At 57.9% G+C, this 22,033-nt stretch overlaps 1 protein-coding gene across 2 annotated transcripts in view; it reads left to right on the top strand.

Moving 5' to 3' along the window:
- The window catches only part of TMEM63B (transmembrane protein 63B), a 23,611-nt gene extending 1,578 nt beyond the window's left edge, over nucleotides 1–22,033 (top strand). For both annotated transcript variants that reach the window (XM_082662910.1, XM_082662911.1), the window contains exons 2-24: nucleotides 5,490–5,672; nucleotides 5,952–6,031; nucleotides 6,298–6,336; nucleotides 7,317–7,407; nucleotides 8,833–8,870; nucleotides 9,848–9,990; nucleotides 10,089–10,140; nucleotides 10,601–10,709; nucleotides 11,350–11,420; nucleotides 13,518–13,598; nucleotides 14,185–14,308; nucleotides 14,894–15,027; nucleotides 15,108–15,245; nucleotides 15,377–15,530; nucleotides 16,439–16,545; nucleotides 16,776–16,862; nucleotides 17,099–17,164; nucleotides 18,376–18,538; nucleotides 19,163–19,268; nucleotides 20,264–20,431; nucleotides 20,669–20,784; nucleotides 20,951–21,031; nucleotides 21,301–22,033. In XM_082662910.1, coding sequence (XP_082519036.1) covers nucleotides 5,514–5,672; nucleotides 5,952–6,031; nucleotides 6,298–6,336; nucleotides 7,317–7,407; nucleotides 8,833–8,870; nucleotides 9,848–9,990; nucleotides 10,089–10,140; nucleotides 10,601–10,709; nucleotides 11,350–11,420; nucleotides 13,518–13,598; nucleotides 14,185–14,308; nucleotides 14,894–15,027; nucleotides 15,108–15,245; nucleotides 15,377–15,530; nucleotides 16,439–16,545; nucleotides 16,776–16,862; nucleotides 17,099–17,164; nucleotides 18,376–18,538; nucleotides 19,163–19,268; nucleotides 20,264–20,431; nucleotides 20,669–20,784; nucleotides 20,951–21,031; nucleotides 21,301–21,492 — 2,499 coding nt within the window. In that variant the 5' untranslated portion in view covers nucleotides 5,490–5,513 and the 3' untranslated portion in view covers nucleotides 21,493–22,033. The remainder of the gene's footprint in view (nucleotides 1–5,489; nucleotides 5,673–5,951; nucleotides 6,032–6,297; nucleotides 6,337–7,316; nucleotides 7,408–8,832; nucleotides 8,871–9,847; nucleotides 9,991–10,088; nucleotides 10,141–10,600; nucleotides 10,710–11,349; nucleotides 11,421–13,517; nucleotides 13,599–14,184; nucleotides 14,309–14,893; nucleotides 15,028–15,107; nucleotides 15,246–15,376; nucleotides 15,531–16,438; nucleotides 16,546–16,775; nucleotides 16,863–17,098; nucleotides 17,165–18,375; nucleotides 18,539–19,162; nucleotides 19,269–20,263; nucleotides 20,432–20,668; nucleotides 20,785–20,950; nucleotides 21,032–21,300) is intronic.

Genomic DNA, 22,033 nt, shown 5'->3' with positions numbered 1-22,033 from the left:
CTCCTGGCCTGCTGGACCACCTAGGGAGGACAGTCCCAAAGCTTTGGCGCCTTCTTCCCCAGAAACGAAGGATGCTTGGGAAGTGGAGAGGAGAGGTCAGAGGGGCCGGCTGCCCTTGGGGCTCTGTGCTGCCTCCTGCCTGGGTCCCCTGGGTGGAGGTCTGGCCGCTCAGCACTCCACTTTCCTGGAGCGGGGGAGGGGGGCGCACAGGCGGGAGGGCCAGGACTTCTGTACCCAATACTACTCTCTAGCCTCTCCCTGGGTCTGCAGCAGCCCAGGAAGAGTAAGGCCACCCTAGCCCCTCCTGAGGAGGGGCCCCCAGACCTGCCTCCAGGAACATGTGAGGAGGGGAGTGACAGTGTCTGTCAGGCTTTCAGCGGGGGGCTGGGGGGGTGGGGTGCTGGCAGCATGACTGTCCTCCAGGGTACCAGAGGGTCCAGGCCCTGGCATGCCCCAGGTGGCACATGCTGGGGCCTGCTGTTGGCTCACCCAGTTGGGTCTTGGCCTATGGGTGGGTGGGTAGGGATGTGTCAAGGCAGAAGGCAGGTGGTGAGTAGCTAACAATCCCCTTCTGGACATCCTACAAGTTCCCTCCAATTACAACAGTTTTGGAGACCTGGGTTCAAATTCCAGCTCTGCCATTCTTTAGCTGTACGACCTTGACAAGTTACTTAACTTGTCTGAACCTTAGTGTCAGTTAAAGAGTATGTTTACTACCATCTCCTTACGAGATTACTCATGGGCATCAAACTAGATAGTACAGGTAAAGAGCCTGGCACCCTGCCTGTTAGTGGATCAATAAGAGCTCTCTTCCCTGAACTTCTGACCCATCCTGGCATCGCACCACCCTCCCGTGCCCCCACCTCCCAGCCTGCTACAGATGGATCAGTTTGTTTGAAGAGTTTGGAAACATTCTCTGCCACTCGGTGGCAGAGTCCTGAAAGCAGTGTAAGCCCTTAGGTCTAGACAAGAAGCCCATCCGGACTGAGGGGTTCTAGCATATTAAATTCTGTTTTATTTTGCTTTTTACCAGTTCTCCTTCATTAAACCAACCCCTTTTATTCCACACTTTATTGATAACAGTAGCTAATTTTTTTAGAATCCATTTGTACCTTGAACTGTGTTAAGAGCTTTACCTAAATCATCTTGTTTCATCTTCAAAACAACCACATGACTGAATTATTATCCCCATTTACAGACGAAGGAACTGAGGCCCAGGGTGGTGAGGTAGTGTCGCCAGGTCAGAAGCCAGATCTGTCTCATCCTAGAGCCTGTACTCTTAACCACCAGGCTCTGTTGCTGGTCCCCTACACCAGCCTCAGAACCTGAAATCACAAAGCCAGCGTGGAAGGTCTGGGAGCTAAAAGCAAGAGGGAAGGCAAACAGGTAGAAATAGGATGTGGCATTTTCTCCAGAGCTGTAGGTGGCAACCCCCAGCCCCCAACCACCAGTATCCTGATGGAAGTGGCTCCTCTGTTGGCTGAGGCCCAAAAGTGCGGTGGTTGAAAGCATGGGCTTGAGCCAGGTTGCCTAGGTCCATACCCAGATCTATCACAGACTAGCTGTGTGCCATTGAACAGGTGATGTACACTCTCTGTACCTCAGTGTCCTCCTAGTGTTGTGATGGGGAGTAAACAAGATAACATTTGTAAAGCACTTAGAACAGTGCCTGGCACAAAATACGAGTTAAATAGGTATTTGTTAAATGCATTCTTTTCCTACCACTTTTATCCTCATTTGTGGATGCATTTTTGACCATCTCTCTGAAGTTGGTAGGGATGAAGCATTAATATTTCTTTGTTACACATTGAAAGACTGAGGCCCAGGTTACATAGTAACAGAACTAGCCTCCGTCTTCATCTCCTCCCAACAGACCACACTGCCTTCCTATGATCCCAAGCCCTAAATTAAACCTTTCCTAATAACTCTTTAAGAAAAAAACTTTTAATTTATAGCTCCCTCCCCACCCCACCCCCACCATGCAAACACTTCTTGATGATAAAGTAACCATCAGTTAGCTAGAAATAAAATCCTCCATCACTTTCCCTGCACACTTCCAGCTAAAGCCTCAGTGTCAGGCTAGAGAAATTCTGGGATACCACTGCTCAGGCAACCCTGTGGAGTGGATAAACTGCCCCTCTTTCCCCCAAACATTTTGCCTCAGTCTCTTCCCTTCTCTCATCTGCTCTCAGTGAAGGCTTTGAGAGCAGCTGCCCCGGGTGAAATTGAGCCCAGCAACCCCGCCTCCACAATTAAGAGCTTGGAGTACCCTGTCAGCAAGCTGAGCCACCAGCCCTGGCTCCACCCTTTCCTGCCCTGTGACCTCCCTGTGAGTGGCTTCTCCACTGGAGTCCCTGCTTCCTGCCCTGTCAAATGGGGAGTGTGCCCTGCCTTCCTGTTGGTGCAGGTGGGAAGAGCAGTGCAGTTGCAGAGGGGAGAGTGCTTTGTGACTGTAAAGAGGGAGGCAGCAGATGGACCTGGTGACTTCAGTTACTAAGCACGTACCTGGACCCTCACCTACTCTACTGGGTCCCCTTATGTAGGAGCTCCCAGAATGTTCCACCTTCCTTGGAGTGGAGAGGATAGAATGGAAGGGGGATGCTGCTCCAGGGGTTTGTACCCATTACATTCTGGCCTGGTGGAGCCTTGGAGTTTTGGAGAGAAACAGGCAAGGAGTGGGTATGGGCTGGATCGATTTCTGGAGTGCATTAGAGTTGGGACTTAAGGGAGGGGGGACTTGTGTAGAGGCCCCCCAGTTACCACAGCAAGATACCTATACCTACCTTTAACCTTTCCTGGTGCACCTTATGTTTACATACCCAGGCTCCCAGACACACCCACATACACACCCCCACTTAGAGACCAACGACTCTCTTCATTTCCATGGATTGCCATGTAGTCACCCAGCTCTCCACCTCCCACCCCCCACACACACACAGATACACATATCAACACAAGTTTACACACCTAAACACACACATTCTCACAGTGCTGTGGTGTTCCCTAGCCAGGGAACACGTAATGAGTGTTCATCGAAGCTTCTGTAGTCTGCAAAGTCCTGTTCTAGGCACATCAGAAAAGCATCAAGGTGCCCTGAAGAGTGCTAAAGCTCTAGAAAGAAGTTGACCTAGGTTTGATCCCCAGGTCCCTTATTTTATGAGCAGTATGACTTCGGGAAACCTACTTAACTTCTCTGAGCCCCATGCCCTCACCTTAAAATGACAATGACATCCAACTCTGGAGTGTCAATGATTAAATGAAAAATGTATATATTCTTGAAACAGTGGGCGCTCCATACATGGCACCTGCTACAATTACTAAGTTAATGGTTTTTTTTTTTTTAAGGCAACTTGGGCTGGAAAGGAAGAGGGAGGCATAACACACAGGGCAGTTATTCCCTTAGCCTTCCTAACCCAGGCTTTTCAGAGACTCCCTGGGACCAAGTGAGACACACAGACAACCCCAGCTTCCCTTCCATCTGACAGCTAGTGCGTCTTGCCCTGCAGTTGAAATGTTAGGAAGAGGCAGGGGCAAGTATGGGATTGGTGGGCAGGAGAAACCTTCCGAACCACCCCCGGGGGCTGGGGGACGCTTGCTTTCCAGAGTTGCAGTCACCAATTCTATGTTTGTTGTTCTCTCTCTTTGCCTGGTTTCCTTTCTTTCTTGCCCTGCAGTTGAAATGTTAGGAAGAGGCAGGGGAAAGTATGGGATTGGTGGGCAGGAGAAACCTTCCGAACCACCCCCGGGGGCTGGGGGACGCTTGCTTTCCAGAGTTGCAGTCACCGATTCTATGTTTGTTGTTCTCTCTCTTTGCCTGGTTTCCTTTCTTCCCTGGGGACCCCACGCACACACACCTACAAGGCAGAGCTTCAGTGTTGTCAGCAGAAGGGGCCCCCAGGGGCCCTCCAGTAGGATGGGGGTGGGGCCATGGTGCCACGGCCACACTTCTCCTCCGCCCCAGGAGCCTCCCCAGAACCGGGCTCAGCTCGGTCCCCAGGCACTTCCAGAATCCAGGCATCCAGGCTGGCTGCCCCTTTCCTCTTCCTCCCTACCCATCCACCAGACCGTAGAGGGCTGGACAACCAGACAGTGGCAGGGAACCAGGCCGGAGGACACTACCCTGGCTGCAGGGGGCTTGGGCCAGATGAGAGGCCCCCACCCACTCTCCCTTCCTTTGCCAATGGAGAAGCTCGCTGCAGGGCATGGCATTCCCAGCCTGCCCTGCTCCAGGGGCAGGAGCAGGGCACTCTGGGAGTTGTAGTCCTCACAACTCAGGTGCAAAGAAAATTGGAAAGAGGTGAGGAGGCTGGAGGGGGGGGAAGGTGTAGTTGCTGCCGTGGCCCAGGAAAAAGAATGAGGGTAAACAGGTGTAGCTGGGGCAAGTGAGGCAGGTCACACAAACCCAGAAGTCCTGCTTTTTTTTTTTTTTAATCTCTCAGAGATTACTTTTTTAAATAAATTTATTTATTTATTCTTGGCTGCATTGGGTTTTCGTTGCTGCAGCCTGCACGCAGGCTTCCTCTAGTTGTGGCGAGCGGGGGCTACTCTTCGTTGCAGTGCATGTGCTTCTCATTGCGGCGGCTTCTCTTGTTGCAGAGCACAGGCTCTAGGCATGTGGACTTCAGTAGTTGTGGTGAGGGGGCTCAGTAGTTGTGGCTCGCGGGCTCTAGAGCGCAGGCTCGGTAGTTGTGGTGCACGGGCTTAGTTGCTCACAGCATGTGGAATGTTCCCGGACCAGGGCTCAAACCCGTGTCCCCTGCATTGGCAGGAAGATTCTCAACCACTGCGCCACCCGGGAAGCCCCAGAAGTCCTGCTTTTTAATGGACTTCCCACTCTGACTCCATCCTCAGACCCCTACTCTGAGGACAGAGGGACAACTCTAAAGCTGAACATCTTATTTTGAAGCCAATTATATTGGGAAGATGATTAACAGAGTTGAAAACTGAACAAATGAAACCATGCCATTTTTCTAATAGGGGTAGAAAGAAAAGATCAGGATTAGGTAACTGGCTCCTGACCCATCCTCCTCTGGTCTAGAGACCCCTCCACTTAGACCTAAGAACCCTCCCCATCTTCCCTCAGGCTCAGCTCTGCCCCCTGCCTGAGACAGACAGAGACAGAGGCAGAGAGTTTGTGTTGGGAAAGAGAGAGAGGGAAGGGAGAGGCGATGTGTGTGTAGGGAGGTAAATGCTAGAGACTCACAGACAGCTTCCAGCTTAGAAAAACCAGTCTCCCTAGTCCAGACCTGAGCCAAGTTCTCTAGATCCAGGGTGGAGTTGCATCCCGAGAGCCAGTGAAGGTAAATCCATGTGACTCAACCCTCTCCTCCCCAGGCCCTTATCTCCAGAGGCCACAGCTTCCACCCACCCAGGCAGCCCGGGGATCTGCCCTCACTGTCCCCTGCCCACGCCCATCCTGCCGGAGCCATGAACAGAACCGTGAGGGGGACAGGGGCCGAGCCCAGCTGACTGCTCTGCCCTCTTCCCAGGAGGACCATGCGGCAGTAGCAGCCATGCTGCCCTTCCTGCTGGCCACACTGGGCACCACAGCCCTCAACAACAGCAATCCCAAGGACTACTGCTACAGTGCCCGCATCCGCAGCACCGTCCTGCAGGGCCTGCCGTTCGGGGGCGTCCCCACCGTGCTGGCTCTGGACTTCATGTGCTTCCTTGTGAGTGCCCACGTGCCACCCTCCACCCTTGGCACTCACACCCTGTACGTAGCTGGCCAACACCTGCAGCTCTAACCACTCTCCCACCTGCCCCTGGCTCCCCAGGCATGACTGCAGGAGGGAATGCCCATCACCCAGCCCAAGCCTAGCCTCTGACCATTCTCCCCAGCCAGAGTCATCCCTTTCTAAGACAAAAATTCTGCCCCTCTGCCCTGCCGTCCCGGCTAGTCCAGGGGGTGAACAGCCTCTCCTCCTGCCAACCACCCTCTCCTTCCTCAGGCACTGCTGTTCTTGTTCTCTATCCTCCGGAAGGTGGCCTGGGACTATGGGCGGCTGGCCTTGGTGACAGATGCAGACAGGTAAGGCTCCGGGACCCGCCGCTACCCCTGCACACAGGCTTGCGTGTGCACGCACATGCGCGCACAGCACACGTGCACCCACACATCTCGTCCACACTCCTCGGGGAGAGGAGGAGAGCCAGCCCGTTCTCATCCTCTTTGGTGGGGGGATGAAGAGGGACTGGTCCCAGAGTGGGCATGAGGGCCCACAGCTGGGCCTTTGTCCCTTGCCAGTCCCTGGAGACACACCCCTGCCCCCGCTAACCCTGTCTGTTCTCTGTCCCCAGGCGCCAGCGGCAGGAGAGGGACCGAGTGGAACAGGAATAGTATGTGGGGCAGCAGCCCCCTCATCCCCACTAAACCAGCTTTCCGTTTTCTTCTCTTTCATGCTTCTCTTCTCTTCCTGCCACGTTGTCGGTTTCTCTTTTCAGCTTTCTCCTCTGCAGGCTCATGTTCGGATTAACGCAGGTGGTGTGCTTTGCAGAGCAGGGGGCTCCCCAGCTTGTCTCTGCCGCACTCCCCCGTCTCTCCCTCTGGCCCCCAGCCTGGGAGAAATCCCTCCCCTTGTGCCCCATACACGCAGGCCTCAGCAGTCCTGGTTCGCTGGGGTGGGGGAGCCATCCTCCCGAGAACCCACAGTATAGTCGTCCTGTTGGTTGCAGAGACAAGATTGGGTGTCTCCGGTGGCTTCTCACCCCCTAACAGCTAGTTCTTCCTATTCCAGGGTTCCCTGCTCACCCCTTCTGGAGGCCTGGGAGGGGGGCTGCCAGAGAAGCTCTGAGTCTGGCCTTCTGTGTCCATCACCGTCTCTGTCTATAGGCCTGGCATTGGAGTTGCGGCAGCTGCTGGGGTCAGGGAACAGGGAGGGTGGAGGACACCCCCCCAGCCCCCCTCCCCCCCGGGCCTCCTGGGGCTCTCCTGGTCCAGCCTGTCCTTCACCACACCCCCTCCACTGCCCTGTGCCCGGTGTGGGATCTGCGCCCCCATCCCCCACTGGTCAGCTCCGGAACTGCAGGGCCAGCTCACATTCTTCCTTCAACCTCCACGGGGTGCTGATGAACACTACCCCCTCCCTTCACCCCCATGCCCTGCATCAGTGCCCCCCAGGTCCCCCGGGTCCCCTGAAGGGAAGGGGCGGGTTTAAGGGAGGCAGGGAGAGGGCAGTCACTCATCCCCGCTTCTGCCTCTGTGCTTTCTGTGCCTTGTCTGGACCCTGGAGCTCTGGAGTGGAAGCCCACCCACTTCACCTGGCTCCCCAGGGACTCGGACTCACCAGCTCTCTGATCTCTCATCTCCCCACCCCCAGTGTGGCCTCAGCTATGCACGGGGACAGTCATGACCGGTATGAGCGTCTCACGTCTGTCTCCAGCTCCGTCGACTTTGACCAAAGAGACAATGTGAGTGCCCTCCCCCCAACTTCTTATCACCCCTTCCTCCAGGGAAGGTGGGCTCAGCAGCCTGTAGCTTCCAGCGTTACGGAGTCAGGGGCCTATGGAGTGTGGCCTTTTCCTCAGCAAGGGTAATGCTTGTCCGAGAGCCACGGGGTAGCCCCTGAACCCAGAACTCCTGGCTCTGTCTTCTATGGCAGCCTCCAAACCAGCATAGGTTGAACATCTGTGATTTCTAAACGTCATTTGCCCCGATAGAGTTCTGTGCCTGCCTCCAGTGATCAATGCTAAGGACGACTGTTTCCTTAGATGTGGTTCTAGAAGTAACAATGAGCCTTCCAGGCCCACCTAGCAAAACACACAGTCCATTGTGCTGCTCAGAGGTGGCAGGCTGGCAGCCCCTGTCTGCCTGGGGCCAGCTGACCTGCTTGTAGGTTGGAGCTGAGGGGCAGGGGCCCCTGTAGACAAGGCATGTACTTGGTGATGCAAGGGGACCCCAGACCCCTTTCAGGTCAGACACCACACTCCTGCCTGGCCCTCTGTCATCCTGCCGGGGTCAGAACTCTAATCCTGGTCAGAACCTAATCCTCAGGCCCTAGGGTGGCACTGATCAGTCCAGCTTAGGCTGTGGGCCCTGGGGGCGGCAGCTCCTGTAGCCGCCGTAGCAGAAGCCCGTCAGCCTCCTGAGTTGGACTCACACTGGTAAGTGGCAAAGCGAAGCTATCACCCCTGCCAGCCAGCGGTGTCCAGATGATCCCCAGACTCAGTGATGTTGGCACCAGGTGGCACAGTCCTGCATTTTAGCTGGAGGGCACCTCTCCCCCTCATCCCGGTAGGAAGTTGAGGGAGGGTCTCCCTGTCCAGCCCTGCCCCGCGTATCCCCACACTGCCCTGAGTGGGGTCTCTGTCTGAAGACAAGCCTGGGGGCTTGAGAGCAGGACGTTGCAGCTCACGGTGACCCTGGGCTGGTCCCTCTGGGGTATCCTGGAAGGTAGGTGCAGGACCTTGGGCAGCGTAGCCCACCGCTCTGCTCTTGGCAGCCACGTCGCAAACTCGCCACGTTAGCTGCAGGCCTGAGGTCCCTTCCTAGAGCCCTGAACCCCACCCATCCCCACCCCGGCCCACGCAACTGCAGGACTTTCTCCGGTTCTGCCGCCCCCTTGGGTGTTTGTGGGGATCTGCACTCTGGGCACGAGCGTCCGCCGATGACCCCCTTTGGCCTTGGTCCTTTTTCTTCTCTGAGGGCTGGCACCTTTCCTGTCCCCTTCTCTGGGGCTGAGCTAGTTTCTGTGGGGACTGTGGGAGCTGTGACAGGTGAGCCACAGCCTGCAGGTGGGTACGAGGTCGGGGTTGGCTGGAGGGCAGGCTTGAGGGGGAAGGGAGGCTCGGGCTGGTGGGGTGAGGACTCTAGCCTATAGCCCTCTGTCCCCACAGGGTTTCTGTTCCTGGCTGACAGCCATCTTCAGGATAAAGTAAGTGAACGGTCTTCAGGCTCTAAAGAAAGAAAGAAACAGAGAGAAACTTCAGACCTGTCATCTCCCTACAAAGTCCAGAGACCAGCAGCTTTGAGGGCCTTAGCGCTCCTAGCCAGCCCAGCACCCTCCTGCCTGCTCCAGGGAGCCAGGCCCCCGCTGCTCCTCCAAGCCGGCCTCGCTTTACCCCCTGACAGTCTCCTGTGCACCCGCCTGCCTGGGGTCCTGCTCTGCCCTCAGCTCTCCCCACCCCTGCCACCCCATGAGAGCAGGGGCTCACGCCGCCACCTCAGAGCCTCGGGCAGCTAGCGGGTGGGGGCATCAGGCAGGCTGGGAGCAGCCAGCCCGCAGAAGGCAGGAGCCAGTACCCAGCAGGCAGAGGTCAGGAGATGGAGCCAGAGTGTGGCAGGCAGGCAGTGAGCCCTGAGAGAGGCAGGAAGCGCGGACAGGTCAGCACCACCACCGCCCTCGGCCCTGGGCCCCTGGGGCCCCTCCCCAAGTCTAAAGGGCTTCGCCGGCACCCCTAAAGCACCACTGCTTCTCAGACCTCCCTCCTCCCTCCCGCCTCTGCCTCTTCCTGCCACCATCCTCGTCCTCCCTTTCCAGATTATCCTCTTACTTCCTTTTCTCCCCATTCCTCACTGTTCTTCCTCTCTGCAGTCTTCCTTCTTCTTTTCCTTCTTTCTTTCTCCCCTTCTTTTGCTTTCTTCCCCCCTCATCCCTCTCCTCCTCTATTTTCCCTTTCCCTCCCCTTCTCTCTGCATCCTTCCTTTTTCTCCCTCCCTTTCCCTCTCTCTCTTTCCTCCCTCCCCTCCCAGAACATGGGGGACCCAGAGCCCCCCCTTTCAACTCCATCCTGCTGCCAGACTGGCAGGGGCTAGGGCGGACGTGGGCTGGGGTGGGCAAGGGCAGGCGAGCCGAGCGGCCCCTCTGTTGCCCTGGTCCTCACCGCATCCCTCTGTCTCCGGCGCCTGCAGGGATGACGAGATCCGGGATAAATGTGGTGGCGATGCTGTGCACTACCTGTCCTTCCAGCGACATATCATTGGGCTGCTGGTGGTCGTGGGCGTCCTCTCCGTAGGCATCGTGCTGCCCGTCAACTTCTCAGGGGACCTGCTGGGTCAGCGAGGGCCAGGATGGGCAGGGCGGGGAGAGGAGGGGGCAGGAGGGGATGTGCCCTGACCTCACCGTCGTCCTCGCCCTCCTCCCACCCCCCAGAGAACAATGCCTACAGCTTCGGGAGAACCACCATTGCCAACTTGAAATCAGGGTAAGGGTGGGAAGCTGGTCAGTGAGGCCTGAGTCTGCGGCCAGAGTCTGGGTGGGAACAGGGAGGAGAGGAAAAAGGGAGTGTTCAGGGGAGAGATGCTGAGGCTGCAGAGATGGCTGTGGGTCCCTGAGGGCTTAGGATGGAAACAGAAGGAGCAGATCCCAGGGATGGCCAGATAAAGAAGAGCCGTGTGCAACCCTGGGCCAAGGAGGGCTGGTTGGTGATGGTTGGAGGGCAGTATAGCCAGCAGGTAGGGCATGAAGAGATGACTTCTTGGGGACATTTCAGTTGGAATGGAACAATCTTGGGGTCTAGAGGATGTGGGGTGTGGGGCCCGCCTTGGGAGGGCGTCAGAAGTGCTCTAGGGGCCCTGTACCAGGGTTTAATTAACAGCGGGAGGTTGCGGGTGTCTGAGAGTGTTCCCAACCCCCGTGGCTCCATGCACCCCTCTGCCCTCCAGGAACAACCTGCTCTGGCTGCACACCTCCTTCGCCTTCCTGTACCTGCTGCTCACTGTCTACAGCATGCGCAGACACACCTCCAAGATGCGCTACAAGGAGGACGACCTGGTGAGTGGAGCAGAGCCCAGGTCCGTGCCCAAGCCCAGCCCCTCCCCTTCCCTCCAGGCCTCTCCTGCCCGAGTCCTAAGGGGTATCGGCTGGCTGGCTCCGGGTGAGGCCAGCTGGCTTTGAATCCTGGCTCAGCAGCTCAGGATTCCTCCGCCCCCACCATCCTGCCAGTTAAGTTACCTCTCCCAGCCTCAGTTTCCTCATCTGTGAAATGAGAGAACAGTCCCTCTCCCGAGGTAGGTGGGGGTGAGGTGAGGCCGTAAGGCACCGGGGCAGGAAATACCTGCGGTGGGTATTACGGGAGTGATTGTCCCTCTCTTTCAATATTCACTCCCCAAACCAGTACTGAATGCCCACTGCATGCCACCCACTGTGCTGGGGCCTCACAGCCTGAGGATCTGAGAGTAGAACCTCCTCTTCCCACTGTGTAACCCCTCAGGGAGCAAGGGGCCTGGGGCTCTCACTCTGTTCACTGCCTGATTTCTATTAGAAACACTCCCCCGGCTTTCCCTGGGCCTGGCTTCTCCCAAGGCCTCCTCCTACTCCTGTCTGCTCCTCTCTGCTCACCTGTTCCCCACCCCTCCCTGCATTCTCCCGGATCGGAGCCTCAGGAAGGCCAACCTGCCCCGTCTCACCCCAGGTGAAGCGGACTCTCTTCATCAACGGAATCTCCAAATATGCAGAGTCAGAGAAGATCAAGAAGCATTTTGAGTGAGCAGCTCCTCCACTCCCACCCCTAGGACCTGTGGACCCTTCTTTGCTTTCCATCTCCAAGAGCGTCCTCACACGCCTCTCTCTCGGGAGGGTCAGGGGCTGCAGTGGGGGGTGGAGGTTAGGCTAAGGAAGAATTCTCTGACTCCAGGACGGTCTAGCACTTGGGCTGGACTTCAGAGCCCTCAAAGAGCAGGAGAAATACTTGAAAAATGAGTCCCCTGGGCCTCTCCTCCTGGCTTGAACAGGGTCATGGAGTGTCGACCCCAGGTCCACGGGCCCTTGGGGTGTGTGGCCGTCTCAGAACTGTGCATGGCATTCCAGAGCTTGTGTGCAGACCAGCAGGGAGAAGCTCCCCGGCTTTCAGTGGATCCTCAAGGAGCCCAGGAGAGCCTGGACTGCATGTTCTCCGAGACGCTCTTTAGCTGGAAGTCTGTCTTAGTGAGGGGTGGATATACACCTCCAGGTGGCCAGAACAGTGTACAGGATTAGGAATCCTATCACACATCCATCTGTCCATTCAGCAAACATTCTCAGGTGCTGTTGAGGTCCCTGTGATGGCCTGGGGACTATGAAAATGAGTACGAGGCCAGCCAGCTCTCGGGGCATCCGTTGATCCGGTACACTGTCTATGGTACACTTACTGTGTGCTTCATCCCAGGAAGACAAAGAAGAGCCGGGCTTGATCGGTGGGGAGCTCACTGTCCAAGTTGTCTGTTTCAGGGGTCAGTGGGTGATTTTGTTTAGGAAACAGTCTGATTAAAATTAGCGGTCAGCCTATGAGCAGGGGTTGGGGAGACGGCGATCCTGACTGGAGTTTTTAGGGTCGGTACAGTGAGCATTACGGAACAGCCTTTTCATTGACCCGTTCATTCCACAGCACAGTGGATATTTACTGAGCACCTACTATATGCAGGCTGTTGGCCCAGGCCTGGGTCTGTGGTGCTGAGCAGGACGCAGCCCTTGTCCTCGTGGAGCCCCTGGCTAGCTGTCAGCATCAGGCAGGGTCTGGGGTCCAGGTCTGCAGTCTGTCTGGGTTGGAGGACTGACCCAGCACAATCAGGGGTTATCCTGTGTACAAAATCAGGGAACCTGTGTGGTGGGGATTAGGGGATTAGAGATTAGTCGGGTGAAAATGAGGGCTCAGCCTGCCACAGGGCTAAAGGCCCTTCCGAAGAGGAACCCTAAAATGGTTTGAGCAATAGCAGTGTCTGGGGAAAGGTCTGAAGCCTCCTGGGAAGTGCTTTTCAAGGACCCCGTCCCAGATTTAAGTTTCCAAATTCTCGTGGGTTTGGTCCATCTTGTTACTTTAGAACCATGTCTCCTGAATCTTTAATACTTGGTATTTCTTCTTTAAAAATTAAAAAAAAAGAAAGAAAAAGACAGGGACTCAGTTTAGATTAGGGATTAGGATCAAGGAGCCCTGTGTGATCAGGATGAAAAAGGAAGCGCTCCTCCACTTAGCCTGCAAGCATCACTCGAGCCCTGCCAGGTACCAGGCACTGAGAGTCTATCTGGTCAATCTTAGGTCAAGGTGGGGTCAATCTCGAGTCAGGATTTCAGGGTCAGTATTGGGTCTGGGTTATGGATCAGTTTGGGTCAGGGTAAAGGATCAGTCTCCGGCCAGGGTTAGAGGTCAATCTCGCGTCAGGTTTCAGGATCAACCTCTGGTCGGTCTTGGGCCAGAGATCATTCTGTAGCCCAGGGTTGTGGGTTGGTTGGGGTCAGCTGATGGTCAAGGTTAAGTATTGGACTGTAATCAGGTCTTCTAGGAGCAGGGTTAGGAGAACAAGCATGCTAGAAACAGTTTCTCTCAACTTAAAATTCACAGCCCCAGACCAGAATCAGGCCACAGCCGTGGTGTCCCCAGCACCCCGTAGGTATACATGCCCCCGCCTATGTGCGTACACTCCCCCCACTCGGATAAGCATGAGGAGGAATTTCGAAGTTTTATTCTCGGGAACTGTCATTTTTGCAGACTCAGAAAGAGGGAGCTTGCATTGGGGCTGTGTGTCTTGAAGGTGATGGGGTCACAGGGGAAAGTTGGGGGCGGGTGGGCAGGGTCCCTGCAGAGGATGATGGTGGACTGTGTTTCAGGGAGGCCTACCCCAACTGCACGGTTCTGGAAGCCCGCCCATGTTACAACGTGGCTCGCCTGATGTTCCTTGATGCAGAGAGGTAATGGGGCTGGGGGCGGGGGCAACACCCGAGGGCCCCCTGCCCTTTGTGGAGGGCATCTTGGCTGCCACTCAGGAACCTGGCTCCCCTTCCAGGTGTTTCCCGGGACATTTGATTTTCCACGCCTCGTGGCATGCAGGATCTTAGTTCCCCAACCAGAGATCGAACCTGTGTCCCCTGCAGTGGAAGTGCAGAGTCTTAACCACTGGATGGCCAGGGAATTCCCAAGGGGCGTTTGATTTTAATTCACCCCCTGGAGTGCCTGTCAGTTCAGCTCTGGAAAGAGCAAGGCCTGGAGGTTAGAGGAAAGGGGCCCACTGTCCCCACCCTATTTGAGGACATACCCTTCCTCAGCTACAGTGTGGGAAACTTAGGCCAGACTATAGGAAGCACTTCTGCCCCTCAAGGGATGGTGGGGAGACACTGGGCTGGGGACACGTCTGAACTGTGCATCCTAAACAAACCAAAAGAGTAAGGTGGCCCCTGTCCTTGGGGAGTGGACTGTGTGACCCCCGAGCTGGGCTACTACCCATCCTCCAGCCAGACCCAGTTGGGCAGTAGGTGACCGGGCACCTGGATCCCACAGGAAGAAGGCCGAGCGGGGAAAGCTTTACTTCACAAACCTCCAAAGCAAGGACAACGTCCCCACCATGATCAACCCGAAGCCCTGCGGCCACCTCTGCTGCTGTGTGGTGCAAGGCTGCGAGCAGGTACAGGGTATCCTGGCCTCAGCTCAGGCCTCAGGGCCCCGAGACTCCTGATGGGTGAGGGGGGAGTTGGAAGGTCCCAGGGAGACAGGTCACAGTGAAGGTGGATGCACCCCACGGTGGGGCCCGTCCCACATCCCCAGGAACACGCACACGCACACGCACGCACGCCTTGCACATAAATACCCCAAGGTGAAGAGACTCCCAGAGGAAGCAAAGCTGGGGTGTGGACCGCAAGCAGGTCCCCATCTGTTCCTGGAAGCCCTAGTCCCATTGTTGGGCTTGCCCCCTATCCCTACAGTGACCACGTTTTCAAACCCCAAATCAGAAGAGGTCAGCCAAGAGGACAGCTTGCTGTATTTACTAGCTCTGTGGCTTTAGGCAAGTTTCTGGACTGCTCCGTGCCTCAGTTTCCTCGTCTGTAGGACAGAGCTACTTGTCCCCACCTCCCAGTGTAGTTGTGAGGATACGCGAGTGGACGGAGAGCTTAAAGCAGTGCCTGGGCTGCAGTCAGCTCTGGGCAGTGCCCGCTGGGGGCTGCAGGGACCGGCGGCTCTGACCAGGGCCCTGCCTCACCCGACCTGGCAGGTGGAGGCCATTGAGTACTACACGAAGCTGGAGCAGAAGCTGAAGGAGGACTACAAGCGGGAGAAGGAGAAAGTGAACGAGAAGCCTCTCGGCATGGCTTTTGTCACCTTCCACAATGAGACCATCACCGCCATGTGAGCTCCACCCACCCGCCCCGGCCCCTAGGGACTAGCCAGGGCTCCAGGTCCCAGGTAACCGTGCCCCCCTCCCCCAGCATCCTGAAGGACTTCAACGTGTGTAAGTGCCAGGGCTGCGCCTGCCGCGGGGAGCCCCGCTCCTCCTCCTGCAGCGAGTCCCTGCACATCTCCAACTGGACCGTGTCTTACGCCCCTGACCCCCAGAACATCTACTGGTGAGCAAAGGGGGATTGCGGGGTGGCTTCCTGGGGCCGGCATGGGCTCCAGTGGGGAGAGGGAGGCCCTAGGTATCGCTGGGGAAGGATCAGGCGTCCAGCCCTGGAGTGACGCCTCCGGACCTTCCCAGGGAGCACCTCTCCATCCGTGGCTTCATCTGGTGGCTGCGCTGCCTGGTCATCAATGTCGTCCTTTTCATCCTCCTCTTCTTCCTCACCACCCCGGCCATCATCATCACCACCATGGACAAGTTCAATGTCACCAAGCCCGTGGAGTACCTCAATGTAAGGCCCACACCCCGACCCTCCACACTGTGTCCCCAAACGCAGATACCAGGCCCCAAATCCCTCCTGGCAGCGGCAGGCGGGGGGTGGACCACATGCCCTCCAGTCCAGCTCCTGTTCCGCTTTTCTAGCCCAGCCCCGCTAAGAAGGTCCCACACGACCATGGGCTGCAAACCCCTCTGTGCACTTCCCTTGGGCTCCCTGCCAGCTTCCCCCTAGGAGAGGCCTAGAGGGGCTCTGAGGGAAGAGAGAGCCTGGGTCCATTCCAAACTGATCATGTGACCTTGAACAAGGTCCTTCTCCAAATCCTTCGGTGTCTCCAACCAAAGAGTGAAGGGTCAGACCAGACCAGACCCTTGGCTTCCAAACTTGGATTCTGATGGCCTTCATCAAAAGGAATCTTACATGAAACCCAATGTAGGAAAGCGAGGTCGCTCAGATGACGATGGGTGTGGGGGCATTTCTGCTGCTCTCCCCTCGCCTCTTTTGCAAACCTCCTTGGAACCTCAAAGTTCATGAGAAGGCACTTTGAAAATCATTGAGTGATGATAGCATAATAGATAAGCCCCAGGCTGCCTGGGTTCAAATCCCCCCCACCCACTGCTTACTAGCTAATTTATTGACTCTCATTTTGCTTCAGTTTACTCATCTGTAAAATGGGGTAATACCATTCACGTAAGAATTAATACATGAAAAGTACAGGATCAGTAGGTGTTCAGAGATGCTAACTACTAATATTATTCATGCTGGGATTGTACATATGGCCCTGGCCCCCAGATGTTCTGACATGAGGTCCTGAGCGCTGGGGGGCCCAGGGCTCACTGGGGGAGGGGGCAGGTAAGCAAAGCAAGCTGGGCCCACTAGACTACCCCCACCTGACACATTCTGCCCCCCTCTGCCCTTTGCAGAACCCCATCATCACCCAGTTCTTCCCCACCCTGCTGTTGTGGTGCTTCTCGGCCCTGCTCCCCACCATCGTCTACTACTCTGCCTTCTTTGAAGCCCACTGGACACGGTGAGACACCCCCTACACACCACGCCTCACTGCGGTCCTCCTGGGCGCACACCCTCTGCCCTCAGGCTCCCTGCTCTGGGCAGTCCCAGAACTGGCAAGGGAAGGATGGTGACCAGCATCCTCACCTGGGGAAGCCCCCCTCCTTCCCTCCTGGGACATCATACGAGCTGGGGGAGCAGGCATGGGGGCTGGCTCATCTGACCTCTGCCCCCCCATGTCCCCCACCCCAGCTCCGGGGAGAACAGGACCACCATGCACAAGTGCTACACCTTCCTCATCTTCATGGTGCTGCTGCTGCCCTCGCTGGGACTGAGCAGGTGGGTTTCGGAGGAGGGGATGGGAGCTGGGGTCCGGGATTGCCCGAGGGGGAGGGGGAGCTCAGGCTCCCCCTCCTCTACAGAGCCGGGGGGGGGGCCATGTCTGGGGGGATCCCCAGAGCTTGTGGATGGGCCTCCCCCTCCCCTGGTGTTCTGGGCCATTCCAGCTGCCCCACACCTCGCCTCTCCTCTCTTCCCCCCTCCTCTCCTCCCCTTCCCTCTCCTCTCCTCTCCAGCCTGGACCTCTTCTTCCGCTGGCTCTTTGACAAGAAATTCTTAGCTGAGGCAGCTATTCGGTTTGAGTGAGTGACCGGGGTCCCCAGGGAAGGAGACCAGATGGTGGGGGTGGCTGTTCCCCCATGGGATGGTGCAACAAAGCTCCCACGCCTGCAGCGGGGAGGAGGAGGGGGCTTATATCACAGTCAGGGCCATCCCAAAGGTTGCCCCACGGGCTGTCTTGGGTGTATACATGGGACGTCCCGGGGTCAGTATTGGGAACCTCTCTGGATTCTGAGGTCACCCCCGAGGTGTATTTGGGGCTTTGGGGCCCGCACTTGGGGGGTTTCTATGGTGGGCTTTGGGGCTTGTATCCTGGGACTAACCATGGGAGTCGGGCTTCACCCGGGTGGTTTGGAGAGGTCTATGGTGGGATCTTGGTTGTACTGTGGGAGTGACATGGGGGTTCCTGGAGGTATCCCTGAAGGTCTCTGGAGGCACACCTTTGAGTATCTATGGAAGGCTCTCGGGCTCACACCTAAGAGTGCCTATGGGGGGCTCTGGGGCTCACACTTTGGGGTGTTTCTGGGGCACAAGTTCTGGGAACACCTCTGAAGTCTCAGGCTGTCATCCAGTTGTGCCTCTGCAGTTCTCTGGGAATCGCACCTTCCCCGGGGATCCCTGGGAGGGGGTCTTGGGGGACACGAACCTTGGCTGTTTTTGTGGGCACCAGCTCTAGGGGTCTTGCTCTAGGCCATCTGTGGTAACCTTGGGCTCACACTTGGGGTGTCATGGGTACTGACAAAGGCCCCTGGGCTTCCCCCTCTGAAGATCTCTGGGGTAGGTTCTCTGGAGCTTCAGTTCTGGAGGTGTCCGAGGCTCACACTCCGGAGGTGACTCTGGGTTAAGGTCTAAGGCAGGGAGCCTTCTGGGTATTGCTGGGGGTCTTTGGGGTCACGGGGGGGTGGGGGGAGCCTCCGGCATCACACCCTGGACACTGGTGGCCTTAGGGGTCTCAAGCACTCTCTCCGGGGGTCTTTATGGGGCACAAGTTCTAGGGGTGCCTCTGGGCTCACTCACGCTGAAGGGGTCTGGGGCTTCCTTTGGAGGCATCTGTGGACCCTCTGGCGTCTGCCTCTGGGGTTCACACTCGGGGCACTGGGACACAGGTGCTTTGAGGGCTGACCTGAAAGGTCCATGTGGAAGAAGGCACGTTGGGGGTGCTGGCACGCTGGCAGTGGGCAGGGGGCCACCGGGTCCCCCAAGGGTGCAGAGCTGGAGCACCCGGTGCCCGCAGGTGCGTGTTCCTGCCGGACAACGGCGCGTTCTTCGTGAACTACGTCATTGCCTCAGCCTTTATCGGCAACGCCATGGACCTGCTGCGCATCCCGGGCCTGCTCATGTATATGATCCGGCTCTGCCTGGCGCGCTCGGCCGCCGAGAGGCGCAACGTGAAGCGGGTAGGGCCACCCGGGGCAGCCGCGGTCCGCACAGCGCCCCCTAGTGGGCCCAACCAGAGACAGTGACCGCCGTGCTAGAGTGTGGGGGCGCCCGGGGTGCTGAGACTTGGACAGCGAGTTCCGTGGCCCTGGGTTACCCTCTTCCCGTCTGGGGCCTCAGTTTTCCCATGTGTACAGTGACAGGTTGACACAGCTAACCCTGTAGGCCCCCGCCAGTTCTGACAGTCTAGTGTTCTGTGATGGGGGTTGGGGGAGGTCTGGGTCTAGACCTAGGGTCCCTCTGCCCTAACCCCACACGAGGGCTCTGGGCATCCCATTCCCAAGCCCACCAACCTGCCAGCCCCTCCTGCCTCGAAGGCCCCTCCTAATGCCCCATCACTGCGCCCACCCTGACCTCCGTCTCAGCCACAGACCCTCTCTCCATCGGCTTTGCCCTGCCCTGCCCTGGACATTGGGTGCCTTTTCCCCCCCGGCTTCTTTCCTGGCCCCCTCCCACTTCCCACCTGCCCTGAGCCCCTGCAGAGCGCCCCGCCGCTCCCGAGCTACCCTCCCTCCCATCTCGCCCCCTGCCCTGAGCCCCTGCAGGCCGCTCCCGAGCTACCCTCCCGCCCGTCTCCCCCCCAGCATCAGGCCTACGAGTTCCAGTTTGGCGCAGCCTACGCTTGGATGATGTGCGTCTTCACGGTGGTCATGACCTACAGTATCACCTGCCCCATCATCGTGCCCTTCGGTAGGCACCGCCGCGCCGGGACCTGGGCCCTGCTCGGGGGGACCCAGGACCTCTCCCACTCCGCTCTAGCAAGGCAGGCCACCCGAGTGGACAGGGCCCTGGCTGGGAGACCGGCCCCTCGGGCCTCCCGCCCGGTCCCTGGCTCAGTCTGGGGCTCGGCCAGGGGGGAGGAGGGGAAAAGCCATCTCAGCTCAGGCTGGAATCAGCTGGTGTGCTGGGCCCCTGGGCCAAGTCTCCCCAACACAGCCATGTTTGCTCACACCAGTGCCTTCACTCGGGTGGATATACTTGGACACACATCGCACGCCCACTGAGGTGTACGTACACACACACACACACACACACACAGTCCTACACAGAATCCATGGGCACACTTGTACACAGCCCCGTAAACTCAGGAAAGACCTTTGGGTTTCAGCGTGGTCCTTACTACTCATGGAAATATCCTGCTGTAGCTGTGCCGTGTGGCCTGGGCAAGTCCCTCTCCTTCTGAAGAAATTTAGCAAAGTTTCTCTTCACCCCAATTATCAGCCCCACTGGTGGCCTCTCCTTTCCCCCCACGAACATCCTAACCCCTCACCACCCTCCCTGGTCACTGAAGGCTTCAGACTCCCAAACTAACTACCTTGTCCTCATTTGAAATTGCCCATCCCCTCAACCTCCAGGAAAATGGAACTCGCCACCTAATTTATACTCATCTGTTTAAGGGCAGAGATAGGAAGAACGCTATGGGTTTTAAGAGGATGCTTGCTGACCCAGACAAATGGATTTCTAATAGTAGAATTCCTAGGGAGGGGCTGCAGAGTGAAGGGGTTGAAGCAGTGGAAGCTGAGGTTCTGTGGTCCTGCGAGGGGCTTGGGGCTCTATTCTCTACTGGGCCTGGGGCAGAAGAAGGGGGACCAGCCCTTCAGTGACCTCAAAAGGCCCAGGACAACCCGTGACAGACACACAAGGGTCCGGCAGCTCGAGGTCAGGGCCCGTGTGGCTTCCCCCAGGGCTCATGTACATGCTGCTGAAGCACCTGGTGGACAGGTACAACCTCTACTACGCCTACCTGCCGGCCAAGCTGGACAAGAAGATCCACTCAGGGGCCGTGAACCAGGTGGTTGCTGCACCCATCCTGTGCCTCTTCTGGCTCCTCTTCTTCTCCACCATGCGTACGGGTGAGGGCCGCCGCCCACCCTCGGGGACCGGTGTGGGCGGCGGGCAGAGGAGACTCCCGCCAGCGTCGAGGCAGAGCAGGCCACGGGAGGCCACGAGGGCCGGGGGTCACAGGCCCGGGGCCTGGGAGAGGCCCCAGCATATGCGAGTGTGGGAGTGCGTTCAGAGGGGGCAGAAGCCCGTGGGACGGGGACCCGGAGGAGAGGTGACGGCCCTTTCTCTGCCCGCCCCGACACCAGGGTTTCTAGCCCCCACGTCCATGTTCACATTCGTGGTCCTGGTCATCACCATTGTCATCTGTCTCTGCCACGTCTGCTTCGGACACTTCAAATACCTCAGTGCCCACAACTACAAGGTGTGGGGCAAGGGGGGCAGGGAGGTGGCCGAGGGCAGAGTCTCAGCAGGGTGGGGTTGGGGGATTGGGAGCTGAGGGCAGGGATGCCAGGAGAGAGTAGGGTCGTGATTATGGCTGAGGGCCAGGGCATTCCCCCCATTGCTTGACTCGTTCTGGGCCCCTCAAGATTGAGCACACGGAGACAGATACCGTGGACCCCAGAAGCAATGGACGGCCCCCCAGTGCTGCCGCTGTCCCCAAATCTGCGGTGAGTGCCCTGCTCCGTGGCCAAGTGCGGGGAAGAGCCTCTGGTGGAGATCCAGCCCCAAAGCTGGGTGTGCCGTTAGTCATCCGGAAAGGGAAGCCTGTTCCAGACCCCGGGCCGGGAGGGATCTGGCTTCAGCAGCTGGGGGCTGCCCCACCCCGCCCTAGGAAGAGGGTGACCGCCCCTCCCCTCTCAGGCCATGAGGTCCCCCCTCACCCCTTCCCCACGAGGGGCAGCTGTCGACCCTCACCCCCACCCTTCTCCCCCTTCAGAAATACATCGCTCAGGTGCTGCAGGACCCAGAAGTTGACGGGGATGGGGATGGGGGTCCTGGGAGCTCAGGGGACGAGCCCCCGTCATCCTCATCCCAAGATGAGGACCTGCTGATGCCGCCTGACGGCCTCACGGACACAGACTTCCAGTCTTGTGAGGACAGCCTCATAGAGAATGAGATTCACCAGTAAGGGGAGGGAGGGCCCTGGAGGCCACGCCCTGCCCCCACCCACCCCGCCCCCCCCACGGACACTAAAACGCTAATAATTTATTAGATCTAAAGCCCCTTCCTTCCCCATCCCCTGCTTTCATTAAGGTATTTAAACCTGGGGATTTCACCGCTCTCCCCCACCATGGAGGGAGGGAGGGAACCCCCCAACGTCAGTGAGGAGAGCCCCGAGCCGGCCCCGGGGCAAAGAGGGGTGTGGACAGGGTTCCCCCCAGATCAGTGCCCCCCTGGGCTAGTAGTATGATCAGGAAAGGGTTAATAAGAGCCAAGGGGGATACTGGCTGGAGACCTGCTGGGGGCAGGTGGATCAGGGGCTGCCCCCCCAGTTCTTACCTCCCTCCCCCCACCAAGTCCCCCTGGAATCTTGCACTCCAGGGAAGTACAGCCTCCAGCCCCTAAGGGGTTGCATGAGAGGGGAGGGGGTGCGGAGCGGGAGGAAGAGTCAGGCCCCAAGCCAGGGGGGGTGACCTGGGGGTGGGGGGTGGGCGTGGCTGACACTGGAA

The sequence above is a fragment of the Grampus griseus genome (genome assembly GCF_964374135.1).
Source record: "Grampus griseus genome assembly, chromosome: 10".
Lineage (NCBI taxonomy): Eukaryota > Metazoa > Chordata > Mammalia > Artiodactyla > Delphinidae > Grampus > Grampus griseus.
The sequence above is the reverse complement of the archived record's forward strand: the minus strand, read 5'-3'. Positions and strand labels throughout refer to the sequence as shown.